Source organism: Penicillium waksmanii (assembly GCF_028829765.1).
Source record: "Penicillium waksmanii strain IBT 27052 chromosome Unknown utg000002l:1.0-3326099.0:1.0-3328782.0, whole genome shotgun sequence".
NCBI lineage: Eukaryota > Fungi > Ascomycota > Eurotiomycetes > Eurotiales > Aspergillaceae > Penicillium > Penicillium waksmanii.
In genome coordinates, this window is record NW_026643249.1 from 3,267,198 (window position 1) to 3,285,367 (window position 18,170).

At 48.1% G+C, this 18,170-nt stretch overlaps 7 protein-coding genes across 7 annotated transcripts; 2 read left to right on the top strand and 5 right to left on the bottom strand.

Moving 5' to 3' along the window:
• Positions 1 to 407: 407 nt before the first annotated feature.
• Positions 408 to 1,978, top strand: N7481_002878 (uncharacterized protein; the record flags this gene model as incomplete). Its single annotated transcript, XM_057262097.1, has 3 exons — positions 408 to 599; positions 739 to 1,362; positions 1,439 to 1,978. 3 exons carry the CDS (start codon positions 408 to 410, stop codon positions 1,976 to 1,978), a joined length of 1,356 nt encoding a protein of 451 aa, XP_057127029.1.
• A 612-nt stretch (positions 1,979 to 2,590) lies between these two features.
• Positions 2,591 to 4,004, bottom strand: N7481_002879 (FAD-dependent oxidoreductase; the record flags this gene model as incomplete). The annotated part of the gene is made up of 5 exons (XM_057262098.1): positions 2,591 to 2,762; positions 2,821 to 2,896; positions 2,949 to 3,248; positions 3,302 to 3,584; positions 3,642 to 4,004. The coding sequence occupies 5 exons, from the start codon at positions 4,002 to 4,004 to the stop codon at positions 2,591 to 2,593; spliced, it is 1,194 nt and encodes a 397-aa protein (XP_057127030.1).
• Positions 4,005 to 4,985: 981 nt separating this feature from the next.
• N7481_002880 (uncharacterized protein) lies at positions 4,986 to 6,295 on the bottom strand (the record flags this gene model as incomplete). The annotated part of the gene is made up of 5 exons (XM_057262099.1): positions 4,986 to 5,273; positions 5,346 to 5,837; positions 5,905 to 5,972; positions 6,029 to 6,065; positions 6,116 to 6,295. 5 exons carry the CDS (start codon positions 6,293 to 6,295, stop codon positions 4,986 to 4,988), a joined length of 1,065 nt encoding a protein of 354 aa, XP_057127031.1.
• A 677-nt stretch (positions 6,296 to 6,972) lies between these two features.
• Positions 6,973 to 8,651, top strand: N7481_002881 (uncharacterized protein; the record flags this gene model as incomplete). Its single annotated transcript, XM_057262100.1, has 3 exons — positions 6,973 to 7,155; positions 7,274 to 7,382; positions 7,480 to 8,651. 3 exons carry the CDS (start codon positions 6,973 to 6,975, stop codon positions 8,649 to 8,651), a joined length of 1,464 nt encoding a protein of 487 aa, XP_057127032.1.
• Positions 8,652 to 8,855: 204 nt separating this feature from the next.
• N7481_002882 (uncharacterized protein) lies at positions 8,856 to 9,112 on the bottom strand (the record flags this gene model as incomplete). The annotated part of the gene is made up of 2 exons (XM_057262101.1): positions 8,856 to 9,000; positions 9,066 to 9,112. The coding sequence occupies 2 exons, from the start codon at positions 9,110 to 9,112 to the stop codon at positions 8,856 to 8,858; spliced, it is 192 nt and encodes a 63-aa protein (XP_057127033.1).
• Positions 9,113 to 10,052: 940 nt separating this feature from the next.
• Positions 10,053 to 14,789, bottom strand: N7481_002883 (uncharacterized protein; the record flags this gene model as incomplete). The annotated part of the gene is made up of 8 exons (XM_057262102.1): positions 10,053 to 10,193; positions 10,264 to 10,606; positions 10,671 to 11,446; positions 11,504 to 11,982; positions 12,031 to 12,640; positions 12,690 to 12,899; positions 12,956 to 14,282; positions 14,341 to 14,789. The coding sequence occupies 8 exons, from the start codon at positions 14,787 to 14,789 to the stop codon at positions 10,053 to 10,055; spliced, it is 4,335 nt and encodes a 1,444-aa protein (XP_057127034.1).
• Positions 14,790 to 15,911: 1,122 nt separating this feature from the next.
• Positions 15,912 to 17,521, bottom strand: N7481_002884 (uncharacterized protein; the record flags this gene model as incomplete). Its single annotated transcript, XM_057262103.1, has 2 exons — positions 15,912 to 16,815; positions 16,884 to 17,521. The coding sequence occupies 2 exons, from the start codon at positions 17,519 to 17,521 to the stop codon at positions 15,912 to 15,914; spliced, it is 1,542 nt and encodes a 513-aa protein (XP_057127035.1).
• Positions 17,522 to 18,170: the final 649 nt, after the last annotated feature.

Below are 18,170 nucleotides of genomic sequence, written 5' to 3' on the forward strand. Positions count from 1 at the left end.
GGTGCTGAGATAAAACGGGATCGAAACAGGGGGTATCGTTAATCGTTCTAGAAGGCTTGGCTAAAAGAAAGTTCGATCGGAAAGAACATGGTACAAAGCATCTACCGAGTTACAGTGGAGTCAAATGACAATAGTAAACCCAAATACAAATAAAATGAGGATCATTGAGGAACGTGCAAGAAAAATAGTCGCGACGGATCCATTCGGAGGTTGGGAGAGCTTGTTTTTGGTCGCATCAGAGCCCCATTCTCCTTTCTGCCCAAAATGCCTCATCACGTTGTCGGGGCTTCTATGCGTGATTTTTCCAGTAAGATCACGCATCACTCGACAGCATAAATAGGAGAGCTTCTTCGGTTTACCGAATTTTGCAGTGATATTACAATCTGCAATCAATCATCAGGTTCATCATGGCCGGACAACTCTCCAAACATTTTCGCGGCTCGTCTAGGACGTCCAACGTCTATGGATCGCGATTTGCATCACAACATATGCCGGCGCAATTTTTCCCGGAGGAGGAAATGCCCAAGGAGGTTGCCTATCGCATGATCAAAGATGACCTGATCCTTGACGGACACCCCATGTTAAAGTATTCAACCTTGGTATGCACCATTTCCAATGGTTAACAAAAAGGCTAACAAATAGATAAAGCCTCGCCAGTTTTGTGACAACCTACATGGTACGAATATTTACGACGGCTTTCCCCTTTTTCTTGATCAATTTCCTAACAGCTCACAGGAGGAGGAAGCGGAAAAACTAATCGCAGAATCCTCCAACAAGAATGTCGTCGACCAAGAAGAATACCCCAAATCCGTCGATACCGAACATCGCTGCATCAATATTCTAGCCAACCTCTTCCACGCTCCGACAGGAAACAATGAAAATATGGCCATAGGAACTGCCTGTATCGGATCATCGGAAGCGATAATGCTAGCTGTCCTGGCTATGAAGAAACGCTGGCAGAATGCTAGAAAAGCTGCCGAGCAAGATACTTCATGTCCAAACCTGATCATGAGCAGTGGTGTACAGGTTTGTTGGGAAAAGGCAGCACGGTACTTTGAGATCGAAGAGAAGCTCGTTCCCTGTACGTCAACACGCTATGTTATCGATCCGGTTCAAGCAGTGGAGCTCGTCGACGAGAACACGATCGGAATCTGCGCCATTCTGGGAACGACATACACGGGACAATACGAGGATGTCAAGGGTATAAACGACCTTCTTGTACAAAGAGGTCTGGATACGCCTATCCACGTCGATGCAGCTAGTGGTGGATTCGTCGCTCCATTCGTAAATCCAAGTCTCGAGTGGGACTTCACATTGTCGAATGTGGTTTCGATAAACGTCTCCGGCCACAAGTACGGACTCGTAAGCCTAATCCCCCATCTACATCAGCCTTTGATGCAATTCATTACCCGTTTCCATAATACCTAACAGTGTCCAGGTATACCCCGGGATAGGCTGGGCTCTCTGGCGCTCATCCTCCTACCTACCCGACGACCTAATCTTCAACATCGACTACCTAGGCTCTGATCAGCTGAACTTTACCTTGAACTTCTCCAAATCGGCATCGCACATCATCGCACAATATTACCAAATGATCCGTCTCGGAAAGAGAGGGTACACCGCCATCATGACCAATCTCACCGACACAGCTGACTACCTTAGCAGTCAACTCTCCGCTCTAGGATTCATCATCATGAGCGAAGGTGGTGGCCACGGTCTTCCGGTTGTCGCATTCAGACTTGGTCCCGAGCAAGGCATTTTATTCGATGAGTTTGCCGTATCTGCGAAGCTACGCGAACGTGGGTGGATTGTTCCTGCGTATAAAATGGCCGCTGATGCAGGTATGAGTATGATGCGCGCGGTTGTACGGGAAGAATTCAGTCGGAGTCGGTGTGAAAGCCTTGTTTGTGACATTCGGTGGGCTTTGAAAGCTTTGGTAGAGAGGGAGGTGCTGAATGTCCAACGGTATCAAGCGTGAGTCTTTCCTTGCTCTGTTGACCTTTGCAGTTCTTACTAAACTTTTGCAGATTTCTTCAGACTCAAAGTCAGAATCTGCTTGGCTTGAGGGCGATGTGTTTAGAAAAGACTTGCGTGTCGGTAACTCCAGTTGAGGAGAAGGTTGCAAGTTGGTAGAATAGTAGTATGGGTGGTGGGTGCCGAGGTAGTGGTTGATGGATGGTGGTGAGTACCCAGCTGGTAGTGAAGATATATTAATAGGCTTCAGCATACTACTAGTAGTACTAGTGTCACTTCAATATGTTTTTGGTAAATAGGAAGAATGTCCTAGATATAATACCTCAGGCTCAAGGTCAGGTAATAGTGTCACCAGCCGTGGAGACTCGAAATATCTATATGCACTGTGCAGCATTCAAGTTGATGGTTTTCCGCCTAGAACCAACTAGTATTAGCAGGTCAGTATTCGGAACCTTGGCATGCCGGATAGATTTAGAAGAGCGAGCAGAACCATCATATAACATTTTGTCCTGGGTGTGCTATTGTATACTTCGGTATAGTTGAGGGATTGCATTTCTTCAAGTTCTACATGGACACCACTCTATGGATTTCTATCTGGATTTGTGTACACCATCAATTAATCCTTTTTGAGATTCCGCGCCATCACAAGTGGGCTACCTTTGATTCTAGAGAACTCATGCGCATCCAAGCACGCTTGACGGGAGTTGAGAAAGCTGGACTCCACGCGGGCAAATATATCTTTTTCGTAGGCTGCCAAAGACGCCGAAAGAGTTGGCAGATTGAAGGATCTAGAATCGTCAGCACCATGAGCAGAAAATACGGGAGTTCTTCTCTTGATTGTCATACTCCGGTTTCTCAAGGTCTACCCTTTTCACCAAGTCCAGAACATCAACAATGGCATTATTGGCTCCTTCACCCCGGACTATATTTAATTAGTAAAGCGAAGATATAACCAAAGCTTGCGGCAAACATACACATCGTCATAGTGTGCGCGGAGTCCCCCACCAGTGCGACACGAGGGTGCGCATGTTTCCGACCGAGTTGGAACATCCAATCCTCAATGCGAATGGATCGCGCCTCTGTATCGACAGGCAGTTTCTGCACGAGTGATTTAAATGGCTCGGACCAATTATCCGACAACTTCTTCATCAGTGCGATACGATCGGAGTTTTGAGACGGAACATTTATCCCCTTGGTGTCAGCCCAAGACACGATAATCTGGACATGATATCGATCCCGACTGCTGTCATCGAAGTTACTCGGTGTATCCAGGACTGTTCATTGATCCGGTTAGCAAACTTCACAGAATATTAGTGCGGGAACATACAGCTGAAGAAAAGAAAGACGTCTGTATCAGGATGAGAGCCCTGGAAAATGTATGGGTCGATCTTTTGCACGCCGTTCATCTCCTCCGCAGAGTACAGTGTGGATGCACCGAGTAGCTGGACCGGTAGAGGATTCATTGCAGCATCAGGATAAAGAATTTGTCGCGTACGCGACCGAGCGCCATCGCAAGCGATCAAAAGCTGGCCATTGTATTCGGTGCCATCGTCGAATCGCGCAGTCACGCCATCCGTTGTCGATTCAATCGTTTCAAGCATTTTACTCCACTGCGCTGATCAGCCTATCTGATTTACCCACGTAGTCTCAGTCCGATTTCAAAGTACCTTTACATCCAGCCCCGTTGTCAACAATTCTCGCAACCGTCCCCGATTGACCCTGATGCGCTCCTCCGCATCGACGCTGTACAACGCCTCGCCCGACTTGAGATCAAAAAATTGGAATCGTCCAACATCACCACGCGCGGCTGCATCTTTGTTCACGAATGTTTCAGGGAATCGTCGCACCAGTTCGTCGGGCAGTAGAGAGCGCAGCGCAGGGAGCGACCAATGCAGGGTCAACCCCCAGCCACCATTGCGGGCATCAAGGGCAGAGTCGCGGTCGAAAATCTCAAAGGGAATTTGTTTGCTCTGAAGATGTTGGGCGAGGATGAGGCCCGAAATACCCGCTCCAACGATAAGGATCGTCATTGTGCCCAGCTGTTGTACTGCAGCTGGACGTGCGCGAAGTGCGGAATACGGAGTAGCTCTACAAGGAATGCAATCAAGGGGGCGGCTCGATGGCACGCTGAAACATCGTTGAATCGCGTCCCGAGGCAAGACGCCGTCAGCGCCTAATCCAGTGCCATTACCATGCATTACGAATAATATTACTTTGTATTTTACGAAAGAATCATGCAATGCAATGCATTCGGGGAAGTTGAGCAGCGCCTACGCGGCCCGATGTGGAATTCCGAAGCGTCTAATGCATCTCTACGGAGCACGCTATATTGAAGTGCCAGGCAGAAGTTCCTCCGACAAAAGGGTCTTTCGCATAGGATTCCCCATCCGTTTCCATTTGCCTAATTCATTCACCCGATAGGGTATTTGACATCTAGTCGAAGGATCTAACAACCGGACTCCGCCGAGCGCCCATCGCCGACCCACGATCAGCGGCGCGGCGTCAACTTAATCCTTGTCGTTGAAGAGAGACTGGCTACAATTCCCCCACCGGAAGGGAACAGTCTTCCCTGGGCGTGCAGTAGCTCTGCTCAAGTGGATCAAATGTCTAGGAAACACCAATATAACTTGTGGATCGTGCGATCCACCTACTGGGGCCAAAGGGTGCAACCGGAAGCCCGACCCGAAGCGTGAATGCATTGAGTTTGGCGTGGCGTGCATCCCTGGCTAGTTCGAACTTAACTAAAAAGTATCTCGCTCCTTCCCATCAGGTATCAGCAAAGAAAACATTCCGGGAGATGATGATGCTAATGTCGGCAATAAATTGGTTCAGTTGGGGGCCACGACCCTTCTCAGCCCTGAAGACCTGACGAATACAACCCATTTTGTCTACCGTAATCTCAATTTATACATTACTTTATCCAAACCATACTCAAATATACATTACAACCATTGATTTCAAACTCTCTTCCGCCCAAACTTTCTAGACACAAATCCTTCAGGGTTATCCAATCAAGAGCCCTTAGGAATTGCGAGAGTGTCCCTGGACACCCGGTATTCAACCGTCATTTCAATTCCTCCATGCGAAGGCTCATGACTGGACAGGATTAATTCCTCACTCGGCGTACGTTTCGGCGCACTAGCGTGCGACTGCAGCTGAGAGCGTCCATCCTTGGTCCAGGTTTCCATCGCATAACTTCGACCATTACTGTTATAGTATTTGCGGCCACTGTTGGAGCGGAAATCGCGTACATAGCCCTTGAGAAGGGGGGCGAGGTATGGGACACAAGTGACGATATTCTTGAAACGTTAGTAAGTATACCCCCCCATCGTAAGATGAAACAAAGGAAGCAGATCAGGAAAGAAACATACCCCCACATTAAACTCGATCGTCCCCCAAAGCACCAACATGGTGGAATTTCCGTCGCCAAATGCGACTCGGTGGATCTGCGTAAGGCGAAGGATGGAACAGATCGTCGTGAACAGCCCCAATAGGAAGAGACAGACCACGCCTGCTTTTTGTGCGGGCTTTATATTGAGTCGGAGAAGGAGTGGAATCGGCAGGAAAATAATGACAACATCGCAAATGATCGTGAAAATCGCAAGGCCGTAAAATGTCGCGCCAACAGGTAGACATGATCCAGGTTCGTTGGGCATCCACGCCTTTGACACTGGCTTGCAGGTGAAGATCAATATTAAAGCTCCCACAATATGACCTGCTGTTGAGAGCGCAATGACAACCCAGATAACGATCCGATATATGCTTTTCGAAGTGCCCTCTAACAGTCGCAAGTAGCTGAGGCAGAGGGAAGTTTTGAATCCGGCGATGCCAATTTGGTAAAAGGGACGGCCGGCGTAGTTGATCTGTAAATAATTGCGTTAGCTTGATTTCCTGGAGAATGCAAGTATTCTTGTGTCGGAATCCGTTTACCTTAGTGTATGTGGCCAGGTCAGCCTTTGGTCGCAACTTGAGTGGAAGACCGAGTCCATATCGTGATTCTGCTTACTTGCATTAGACCCGTGGGGAACTCATAGATTAGGAATTACAATCTCACGGGAAATACAGAGAGCACTGTAGATAATACCAAACACCTAAATGCAGTCAGCACCTAAAACCAAATGTTATGTAGACGGGAACTTACCATGCTCATAACCATCACATAATCCGCCGCTCCAAGTCGACTCGCTTGCGCCCGCATAAACAGGCGCAAGCAGACAGTGATCACCATCAATATTGTCAGACCCAGACACACGCCGAGCACCACAGGGTACTGCGACACAGCCTCGACCTCGGGGGTGGCGTTGTATACCCATCCCATCATGGCAGTTAGCGAGGCATCGATGAAGGAGAATAATCCACGTGGAGGGAAATGGGATCGATAAATCTGCGAGAAGGTACTCTAGCGCTGTAGCGAGAAGTTCTTTGTATGTTCCATGTATGTATGCATGGGTAATCAAAGGAGCCCTGGATGCATTGGCCTAGGGAAAACCTTCGCCCCTTGCGCCCGAACCCCCCTACCACCAACCATTGTCACTCAACAAAGCCTAGCAATTACAGTTTTGGTTCGCGTGTAACACACCATCGATCTAGATCTTGAGCCGAGAGAAAGTCGACCCCACCGGTGCAGCCGAAGATTAGCGATCCTGTGTCGGGGAATCTCGCCGATCTCGTTGGTCGATGCGTAGGATCCAGTGTCTCATAGTGCTTCATCTCCACGCAAGTTGCACAGGCCAATAGGACTAATTTGTGAGCTCCCAGCTAGTGCAGCACTAACTCATTAGACAGAATGTACGGAGGACGGAGTACATTTGCTGATACTACCCTAGTACATGCCAGTACAAGTGCCACATGTACGCAGCATCTCTGCGAAACTCTGTTGTTTTAAACTTTGCCATCCCACTCCTCTCATCAACCAGCACACCCCAGCTTGATCCGATTTCTTTTTGCACCCCCAGGTCCAGTACTCTACCCCTACTATTTGGCAGCTGTATAGGCAAAATGGGCGAGAAAGAGCCCGCAGTTCAAGCAGTGGACCGCGACGACGCGGTCGTCTACCTCGAGGGTCACCATGCGAACGCGAATGTCGATCTCGCGGCGCTGCGCCGAAAGATCGATCGTCGGTTATTGCCGTACATGTTCTGCTGCTACGTGTTGCAGTTCCTGGATAAAGTCATGTTGAATGTAAGTTGAATCGAGTCCGATTGCGATTCCGAATCTGTCCCACCCCGGATCTGCCATTGCTGGACGATCCGATCGTCGCGCATTGACTCGCATTGTATCGCATACTAACATTGTCTAGTATGCGGCTGTTATGGGAATCAAAGTGCACCTTAACCTGAAAGGAAACGAATTCTCCAACACGGCATCCTGGTTCTTCATCGCGTATCTCATTGCAGAAGTACCGAATGGTAAGTCCATCCCTTGCTTTGCATATGTCACCATATCACATCACATCCCGTCCACCGCAATGTGAAGAGCACTGCAGATAAACTAACACCAACGTAGTTTATTTCTTGCAAAAAGTCCCCGCTGCCAAATGGCTCGGAGGAAATGTGTTTTTCTGGGGCGTTGCGGCGGCAGCCTCCGCTGGCGCCAAAGACTACAAGACTTTACTCGCCGCGCGGATCTTCTTGGGCATCTTCGAGGCCACGATCGGCCCTTCATTGATGCTGATTAGCAGTCAGTATTATACGCGTAGCGAGCAGGCACCTCGTTTCACCTTTTGGTACATGGGACTAGGAGTCGCACAGATACTTGGCGGTATCATCTCTTTTGCTTTTCAGCATGTCGAACATGCCCAATTGGAAGGATGGCGTATCATGTTCATTGTTCTTGGTCTGATAACCTCCGTTGTCGGAGTATTGACGTTCTTCTTTATTCCCGACACCCCAATTAAAGCAAAGTGGTTGTCAGAAGAAGAAAAAGTCGCGCTCCTCCAACACGTCAGTTCTAACCAGACAGGCGTGTGGAGCACAAAGATCAACATCAAACAAATCGGCGAAGCTGTTATCGATCCCCAACTGTGGCTCATCACCTTGACAACCATCCTCATCTCCGTCTCCAGCGGCGTGGTAACAACTTACTCCGCAACCCTCGTTGCCGGCTTCGGCTTTTCAGGACCCATCTCCGCCCTCTTGAACACACCCGGGGGTATAGTTAGCATCTTCTTCACGCTACTTGTCGGGTACGGAATTCGCAAGACCTCCAACCGCTGGGCTTGGAATGTCCTCTGCACAATTCCCGGAATAATCGGCGGCGGACTAATGTCATTCCTCCCGAAAAGCAACACAGCAGGCGTTCTCATCGGCATCTACCTCGTCAACGCGATCGTCGCCACCCTCCCAATCCTCTACCAATGGACAATGGCAAATACAGCAGGCCATACAAAACGCGCTTTCGCAAGTGCTCTTGTTGCGGGCTCGTTTTCTGTCGGTAACATTATCGGCCCGCAGACATTTCAAGTGAAAGACGCACCGGATTATCGGCCTGCGAAAATTGCCGTTCTGGCGACTCAGGCTGCTGCTGCCGTTCTCTCGGTCGTGCTGTTTGCCTACTATTTCTTCGTCAATCGTCGGCGTGATGAGCAGAAGGGGCATGTTGATGATGGTATGGTTGATGAGACTAAGTGGGCTGGATTGACGGATAAGGAGAATCCTCATTTCCGGTATGCGTATTAGGGGATGCGGATAATAGCTGATGTGTTTGATTCAAAATGGTGGTCGAGTTTGTGTGCAGTAATCTGATGTAGTATATAGTGCAATTGTAAGTGTTAACCAGCCACTGGCTTTATTTTTCGCATGCTTCATTATGCAAGGTAGACTCCATCGACTAGTGGATATTTTATATGGCTATCCCAATAGGTCAAAGTCCGTCTTGGGGTTTTATTGATTTGGAAATGCCTCTGAGACATTAATGTAAATTTCAGGAAGGGATCCTTCTTTATCATCGGAGGGAGCTTGTGTCCTAGCCCAGGCATCAGCCAGTAGCTCTTGGAAATCCTCCGGATCCATGTCGGATGTTTTGACACTAAGGATAGTATATGGTAAATAAAAATGCACACAATTAGTTCAATTGCAAGGGAAACGACATACACTAGAGCATGTGAGAAAGGATGCCCCTCCGGAGCTGGAACGTGCATGGCGCTATCAACACTGTCACCGACCGCGGTGAGTGTTTTCGTAACAAATTCAGTCAAGAAGCTCTTACTTATATATCCCAGATTTTTAGTAAATTCAAACGCGAATGCTGGTCTTTCCTCTGCAGTTTAACCTCGGGGGCCAGGAATAAGTAACGACTTACGTCTCTCCAGGCTCAGCGCCATAGTTATATTCTTTAGCTTCCGGAGCGGAGAAGCTGATAAGCTAAAATCGAGAGAGGCCGATCAGTATAAAATAATGATATGATCTTAATTCGCCGAACTAGGCGATGCATCCCAACGGAAGTTCTGTATAATGTGATCTAATAGGGAACGCACAAATTCAGTCTAATTTGGTAATTAGTTGGAGGTTCATATAATCCATCAAATAGACTGTTTATCTTTGGGCTGTACTTGCACTCATTTTGCTTGTATAAAATATCAGTATATATGACTTTGTTTGATTCGAAATAAGAAGAGAGCGAAGCAAAAGGAAAGGATGATATTCATACGCGTTGCGAACAAAAATAGGCGGGGGAGGACGGCATTTTTTTTTCGATTTCCCCCACTATACCACTTAATGACGTCATTGCTAGCTCTACAAGCCCATACTCTATATTTTATTTTTTGAACTAATGGCGCCAATTTACTACGAAATACAGTTACTTATTGGGAGGTCATGGTACCTCCAATATATAGAGCCCGAGTCTGAATAACGTATGAGGTTACAGCGAAAGGATCCTTACATTCAATTTAGAATGTCCTAAATTCGCCTCGATGGGAAGCTACAGCTGAAATGAAAGACTGGTCTAGAGAGACAGTTTACGTACAGTGAGCCAGAGTGAGAAGAACAGAAAAGATTGAATGGAATGTTAACACCTCAAATGCCGCTATGTATAATCGCTATAGCTAGAAATGGAAATGCAATGGATGCGGCGTATCATCACTTCCTCCAGAGAGGCTTCATAACAGAACGAACATAAACAAGGAGGTAAACCATTAGATAGTTCGTGATGGTGAAAGCAAAGAAGATACCGAAGTAGGGCCACATCTTCGAATCGTCCAGGCCGATGCTCTCAAGGTACTATAGTTTAAACCAGTCAGTTCTCACGGTCCACTTCGGCTAAAGACTTGTTCATGCTTGGGGAACCTACATCATCACCACGGCTATATTGACAGTAGCCGCAGATACCACTGCTATCCTCATTTGAGAGGTATCCAACGCCCTTGCTCGCAAGCCAGGGACCGGCGTACTCGCCGCAGGTCATGTTGGGCGGACTCTCGAAGAGAGTCAATTCACTCGGGGAACAGATCACATTCGTTCCGCGGAGGACGGCTGTTAGGACACCGCCAATCCAGTAAGTGAAGGGCGTTATGTAGTACATCGTGTACTTCCAGAAAGCGGGCATTTGTTCATGGTGGCGAAGGATGCCGTTGAACAGCTCGCACATGATGATAAAGAATGGCATGAGAGTTGCGGCAACCATGGAGTCGGAGCTTGAGTATTGTCAGTATATCGATCGTATAGAATGTAATGTTGAGTTGGGCTTAGGGTACTTACCTCAGAGCAGCGATCCATTGTCCCCATGAAGTAGCGAATAGGAAAAATAGGAAAAACATCAGGAAGCTGTACCCTGCAGCGAATCCAAGAGGCAATCCGACCATGAAGTAGTAGAGCACATAGAAGATTGTTCCACCCACAATGGCGTATGGAATCTCAGAAATAATCTGCGCAGTGCTGAACGCAATCCAGTTGTAAACTCCACTCGGACCCTCTCTCGCCAACCAGATATCACGGTTCAGGATGAAGCGCATGGAGATGGCGTTGATGAATTCGGGAACGAGCATGAGAACCAAAAATGCGGAAAAGGCCTTGGATTGGAGATCGGTCGTGCTGTCTCCGATTTGGAGGTACGTGAGACCGTTGATGAGTGCGTGAAGGAACGAGGCATACAAACGCGAGTATGGATACTCTGCTGTTCTGTAGAATTGCCGGCTAGTTCGTTGGGTGAGGAGGACAGTCTGCTGATAGAGCGAAGGAAGGGATGGGGCCGTGGTCTTTCGGTGGATATTCTCTTGGGCCCGAATATCGGAAATTTCCTTCTTGACAGCCTTTGCGTCTTCGGATTCGCGCCAAATGGATGCCCAGTTGACATGATTCCCTGAAGACTTCATACCACCCACCACAACCTCGATAAGGAAGTCAGCAGCATTGGTAACTTTCTCGGGGTTGTGTCCATGTTTGGTAAAATATTCGAAAATCGCTTTGCCGGATTCTCCAACAGGGCCGAAGTAATATGTGCTTCCGCCTGGGCTCAGGGCGAGAACGCGGTCGAACTGAATGAGTTAGAATACTATATTGGATGGATGGGCTACTGGGGACAATTGACATACCTCTTCGAATTGTTGCTGATTCGCTTGGTGAATTGTGCAGAGAACAGCAAGCCCTTGATCCGACAGGCGACGGAGGAGTGCCACGATGCTTGTTGCGCCCTGGCTATCTAGTCCACTGGTAGGCTCGTCAAGGAACAAAAGCAATCGTGGTCGCGCACACAGTTCCACTCCAATTGTGACCCGCTTCTTCTTCTCAATATCCAGGGATCCGATTACCGCATTCTGCAATTCCAACAAGTCAAGTGTCTGCAAGACCGTTTCCACATAGGCCAATTTCTCATCTCTCGGAGTGTCCTTATCTTGCCGAAGCAATGCGGAAAATTCGAATGCCTCGTGAATAGTGCTACTTTCGTCGTGGATGTCCATCTGTTGGCAGTATCCGATCTGGCGATTGAAGGAATCATCAATGGGCTGGTTATCAACGAACATCGAGCCGGAAAGTGTGCCAGCGCTTTGTCGCTGAGTAAGTGCAGTCAACACTAAGGATTGTTAGAACATATTATCATGATACTGGGACTCCAACTCACAAGTAGATTTGCCTGCACCAGAAGCTCCGACGAGAGCTGTCAGAGTCCCAGGCTTACAATATCCATTGACCCCATCGAGAAGTTTGCGAGTTTCTTTGCCAATCTGAACGTTGAGCTCTAGGTCCGACCAGGTGAAGGTAGATTCGGTCGCAGCCAAAACCTGATCGGACTTGATTCCCTCGGACCCAGCAGGAGGTGCCTTGTGGTCAATCGGAACAGGAGTCGTCTCTTCATCAGATCCAGAAATCTTCTTGCGGTTAAGCCATTTCTTCGGGGCTCTGTATTGAATTGGGCCGGCACCATCCAACTCCCACTCCATGACTTCGCTAAGCCAGCAAGTAAGTCCAACAAAGACAACGGTGAAGAGGCAAAGAATGCCAAAGTTACGCCAAACGTGGCTGTAGTAGAATCCAAATTGGCTCGCCAAGTAGTCATCTCCGTTCACTACAGTGCTGCCGATTTTGCTTCCAGCATAAGCGCAGGTCTGGTATGCAATGTCGGTGTAGTTGGATCCTTCTGGTACGATTGAGGAGGGGGTGCAGGTGAAATTGACATTGTGGAATTCGGCAGCCATGACAGACTCGTAGGTGTATAGCGCCGGGGTTATATACTGGAAGAAAGTCAGCTAATGCGTTGGTTAATGTATCAATCCCACTCACCGCAATCCATCCTACCCAGGGAACATCCTGTATCATTTTGTCAACAGACAGGACATAACCACCAAAGACAATGCAGAATAGCACAGAAACACCACAATATCTTAGAGCGACCTCGAAATTGCTCGACATTGCTGCAAACACGCGAAATTGGGCTGTGAGGCAGACAGTGCAGGTGTAAATGAAAAGAAAGTCGATGAAGAAAGGGCCGGCCTGAAGTTGTTAGAAATTGCTTCTGTATGTTGTGGAGAACAGAGAATCGAACTCACATCTGAGCGCAATCCAGCCAAGAAATACATCACAATGAGATACAGTATGGTCAGAAACGCGGTGAGAATCATATCCTGCATGACACGAGCCATACAGACAGCACTGGGTCTCACAAAGGCGAATTTCTTTTGTCGGCTGAGGATATCTCTTCCTTGCATGGCTTCTTCCAGCTCTGACATCTGCAGCCAGGCCAACAGGATGGAGGAGTAGAAGAGTACACCACCACGAGAATACATCCCTTCAGTGGTCTGGGGCTGATTGTAGAACATGGAACCGATCAACAAGCCGTAGATCACGCAAGAAATGAACTTAATATAGAGAGGACTCATGTGCCCCTTGAGCTGCCATATCTGACGCTGGGCGCATATCACAATCTGACGGAACAGCGAAATTGTGTATGGAGATTTGGAAGATACAAAACGAGATTTATCGCTTTGCATAGAGCGCTTGAACTCCTCAACGCTTCCACATTCCGATTCACTTTGGTAAGATCCGTTGGCTCTGCCATTGACTCGCTTATCATCGTAAATCTCCACGGATCGCTGAACGTTCTTGAAAGCATAGCTTTCTCGGAAGGCCTGCTCCAGCTCAATTGGACCTTTGGGGGCGCGGTCTTCCCATCCAGCACGGAATCGTCGTCGCTCGGGCACAGTGATGCTGGTGAGGAAGTCGGAAGTGGTTTGCATCTCGGCACACTCATACCCCAAGTCCTCGAAGTATTGCTTTGCCTGACTAGCAGGGCCCTGGTATAGCATTCTCCCTTCGTCAATCAGAAGAACCTTATCCATGAGTTCGTAGATGGCATCTGAGGCTTGGTAGAGTGTGAGTAGTGTAGCTTTTCCACAGGTGTCGGTCATGATCCGTAAGCTACGAGCATAGTCCAGCGCAGATGATGCATCCAGACCTCGAGTCGAATTGTCCCAGCAGGTGACCGATGAATCAGTGGCTAATGACTCAATTATGGAGATACGTTTGCGTTCACCACCCGAGACACCACGAATATACTCGTTGCCAACGAGTGTGTTCATCGTGTGTGTCATGCCAAACACGCGGCCGTAGATCTCCAGATACAGCGGGATTCGATCCTGGTAGCGCTTAGGAGTCTTACTCTGCAGCGCAAACTCGAGAGTCTGTTTCACAGTAAGAGTGGGGAAGTGCACGTCGTCCTCGGGTACATATGCAACAGCACTGCGGTAGTGCTTCCGGACTTCATCCGGGCACAGGCCAGAGTAGTCGATCGCGCCTGTTACTCCCAGGAAGGAAGAGTGATGTCCTGCAATTGTTCGCAAGAAGGTTGAACATCCAGCTCCTGGGCGTCCTAGAACACTGTGAAAGGTTAGTCATAAACCCATTCTCTCTATTCAATCAACCCATTACTACTTACAGCATCATTTCGCCGCTTTCAACAACACCAGAAAAGTCTCGAATGAGCCGTCGTCCATCCTCGGGCTTTTTCGATGATACCCACGGCTGAAATGTCCATTCGTATATATCCCGGCAGGTCAAGGTACGCCACAAGGCCGTCCCTAAGGTCTTAACATTGGCATGACCATCACCTTCGCCCCAAGTTGAGACAGATTGAAAGCTCACTCCCAGATTGGAGCGCTTTTTCCCTCCCTGGACCTGTTCCTCAAGGAATTTGTCGAAGGAGGAGTGAGGCTCGGAGTACCGGACAGCACCAGGTTGACTCTTCTCTGTCAGCGTGCGATGGATATCAGCGATTGCATCTTCATCTGCGTGGGAGACGTGGACACGAGGGCCGTGATCTTCAGATGGTGCCTCGTGCCCCGCAATGAAGGACGCTTGGGGGCGCGAGTGCAGAGGAGCAGGCATGGTGAATCCTGATCAAATGCTACTATGATGAAAGTTTGAAGAAAACACGCATTTGCATGGTTGTGATATGAAAGGAAGTGGCGATGAAGAGGATATTTTATTTTGTGACAGGCAGAAGCTCCAAGAGATCCAGAACTTGGACCCAGGGTCCAGAAAGAGGAAGCCAAGCTACAATATGACTCTAAATTAACCAACAACCAATAGTAACACCCCTAAAGAACAAACGAAAAATTATTCACCCAAGCTGGAGACATCCGGTGGGTCCGCCATCCATTATGATCCATGACGAACAAGAAGATCTGATGTCCCCAGGATCTAGCGTGACCAATGGGAATTCCGGACGGTTCAGGCGGCCACGAGGAAGTGCGCCACGAGGAACAAGGAACACATTGGCCACCGGGGGTTTTGCGCATAGTTTACCCAAATGTGGTAAGTCGCAAGAGGGAGGACCCGCGGTCTCCGCGGGAGCCGACTAAATGAGGAAGTTCTGAGGAGAAGATCCACCTGGAACCAAAGGAAAAGCGGATCCAGGATGGATTGGATGATGCTGACAGGTTGAATTGGGCGGTGAATCTCTCAGCGCGGCTATTTCCAACTAATTCTGGATTGCTTTCTAATCATTTTGCCAGATATCGGGATGGAGCTGCTGTGTTTGAACCTGCCGCAGGAAGCGATGACCGATATGTGATGACCAATGACCGAGGCTTGGTGGTCGATGCAGGGTGCAGAGTGCAGGGTGGTCAATGCGACCTGTCACGAATCCGTCGGTGGATATGACAAGCAGAAAATGTCCGTGGTCTGACATGTCGAAAAAGCAATGAGAAACATGGAGGCACCGGTCATCTTAAGTAAATGGCGGTGGTGATTCAGATGAGGCAGCAGATGACTTCATGCTCTGCAGTCACACATTATAACCGAACAAATGTAATTTTCATTACGTTTGTTCTTGCGATATTCCAATTTAGGTACTCAATATAGATAGTCTTACCGAAACTGGAACTATATTCAATATGTTCAATGCAGCTAGCATTATGCTTTGCCACAGGACCTCTACCCGAGTCTTCTTCAAGTCTAAACTTTTCTATAAAAACGGAAATCAAATATTAGCGAAACCCCTCTAGTTCAATAACCATTCTTATCAATGCCATTCTCGCGGTACACCTGCAAGCTATACTTGGCAAATGTACTCCGCGAACGAATCCGCTTCCCATATCTCGTAAAAAGAGGCGGAATAATACAAAACAGCGTCGCAAACGCAGCCAAAATCGAGGCTGCAACATTAGCACCCAGCCCGTCAAACATCTCAGTCGCGAATAGCGGGAAAACAGCCGACATCGACGAACGAAGAAGCTGAACCGCCGCGAAGCCACTTGCCGCATACCCCATATAACTATCGGCCAGGTATCCCGCAAGCACCGAGTCGAATTCATTCACAGCATACCCAATTAGTACGAGCGCGGCCGCAGAGACTAACCAGTGAACATTGGTCACTAAGGGCGGAATCGTCCATGCGAACCACCATAGACCACCAGCTAGAATTGGAGCGCCGATAGAAAACCCAAGGAGTTTGTGCTCTGGCTCGAGAGGGATGCCTTGCTCTTTGTATTTCTGGATAATGCGGATATCTTGAATGCGTGTAAGCATTCCGGATAGGAGACCCACGCAGATGGCGATGAAGGGGAGGTAAGAGGATGTAGCTGAGAATCCCATTGAGACATAAATGGGTGGTAAGGCTTCAGTGAAGAGATAAATCAGGGCAAATGCCACTGCGCTCATCATCGCCACCATGAAAACGATGGGTTCTGTGAAGAAGAGTTGGATGGGTCGGAAGAGACCGATGCGGACGAATGTCATCAGATCGGGGGTGTGATCTGGGTTCAATGCTTTCAGACTATCAATTCCACTTTCCTTGCGGATCTTTGCGACCTCCATTTCCAAGACCGACGATGGCCGGGATTCTTTGATGCCGAATAGGAGAACCGTAACCATCGCCGTAACGACGGCAGAAATTCGAAATACCCATCTCCTACAACAACAAGTCAATTTTATTCTTCTTCGGAGCCCAGGAGAGGGGCTGCTTTTTCCTACACATACCAGTTCAGAGAAACAGTGATGTAGATACTCATAATAGGCCCCAAAGCAAGACCCATATTTGCCACAATAGCCCACAAGAAAATGAGCCATACCCTATCCTTCGAGTTGTACATATCCTCAATACTCCCCGCGACAACGATAGCCGGAATTGCAGAGAGAAACCCGGCCAAAAAGCGACCAACAATAACAGCCGCCAAAGATGGAACAATGCCGACGATCAGACAGAAGACGCTGTATAAACCGGTGCTGACAATGTAGAGCTTCTTGCGACCAAAAGCCTCTGACCAAGCCGGGAATATGATACCGCCAAACATTTGGCCGAGTAAAGAAAGCGAGACAAAGAGAAAAATAGCCAGTGTTTTCCCAATGCTAAATTCATGACGAGCATGATCGGCCGCTGAACTGCCGGCCGTACTAACAGATGTCGTGAATAGATCCAGGAAGATGACCAGGCCTGTGTCGTAGATCTTGCGAGACGCCGGCCAATTGCGCGGATGTCTTTTATTCCCTACGGACCAGCGAATTGACTCTCCATTTGGGGTGAATTCCAATCCATATTCATTTAGTAGAGCCTGGATGTTGCTTGGATCTTCGATTGGAGGGAGCTGTAAGGATTCACTTGTCTGAGTGACCCCCATAGTGAGGTTGTTGAAGTTGAAGCAAAGATCTATTTTACCTAGACAAGATCCAAAAAAAATTTGACGTTGAAGTTAAATAATTCCGGTGTAAAAAAGGCCTCATAAACTTCAGAAAGAAAGAATTCCCCGCGGGGTCGCTCTGAGTCAATCTCTTCTCGGCAGCTTTTCCGTTAAAGGAAAACCCTATGAGAACCCACAATTCCGGGGTGTGGCTGCATGATGATGCGGCGAGATGGATTTGTTTAGGCCAATGGAAGGTCTCTCGTATTTTCTGCGCGTATTTGTGCATCATGTATGGACTACTGCTGCAGATACAGTTGAGATTTATGTGATTCATCGATCAATCAAGTATATGGCGAATCCAATAGAAACAAGTACATCACGTAAAGCCACCTTGAAAAAGAACTAGGCATTTATTGTAAGATAACTCTGAAAAAGAGGCAATATGAAATCGAATATTAATGCAAATCTCAGGTTATTAAAATAATTATACTAATTTCGTCCCCAGTGGCCATTAATTCCTTGCATTCCTCCACAAAATACCTCCAAATGCCCTATTACTAAGACCCTAAACCCGCCAAGATCGTCTCCACCACCCTCAAAGTTGTCCTCCTTTTCATTTCATTTCTTCCCTTTGTTCTCCCAACTA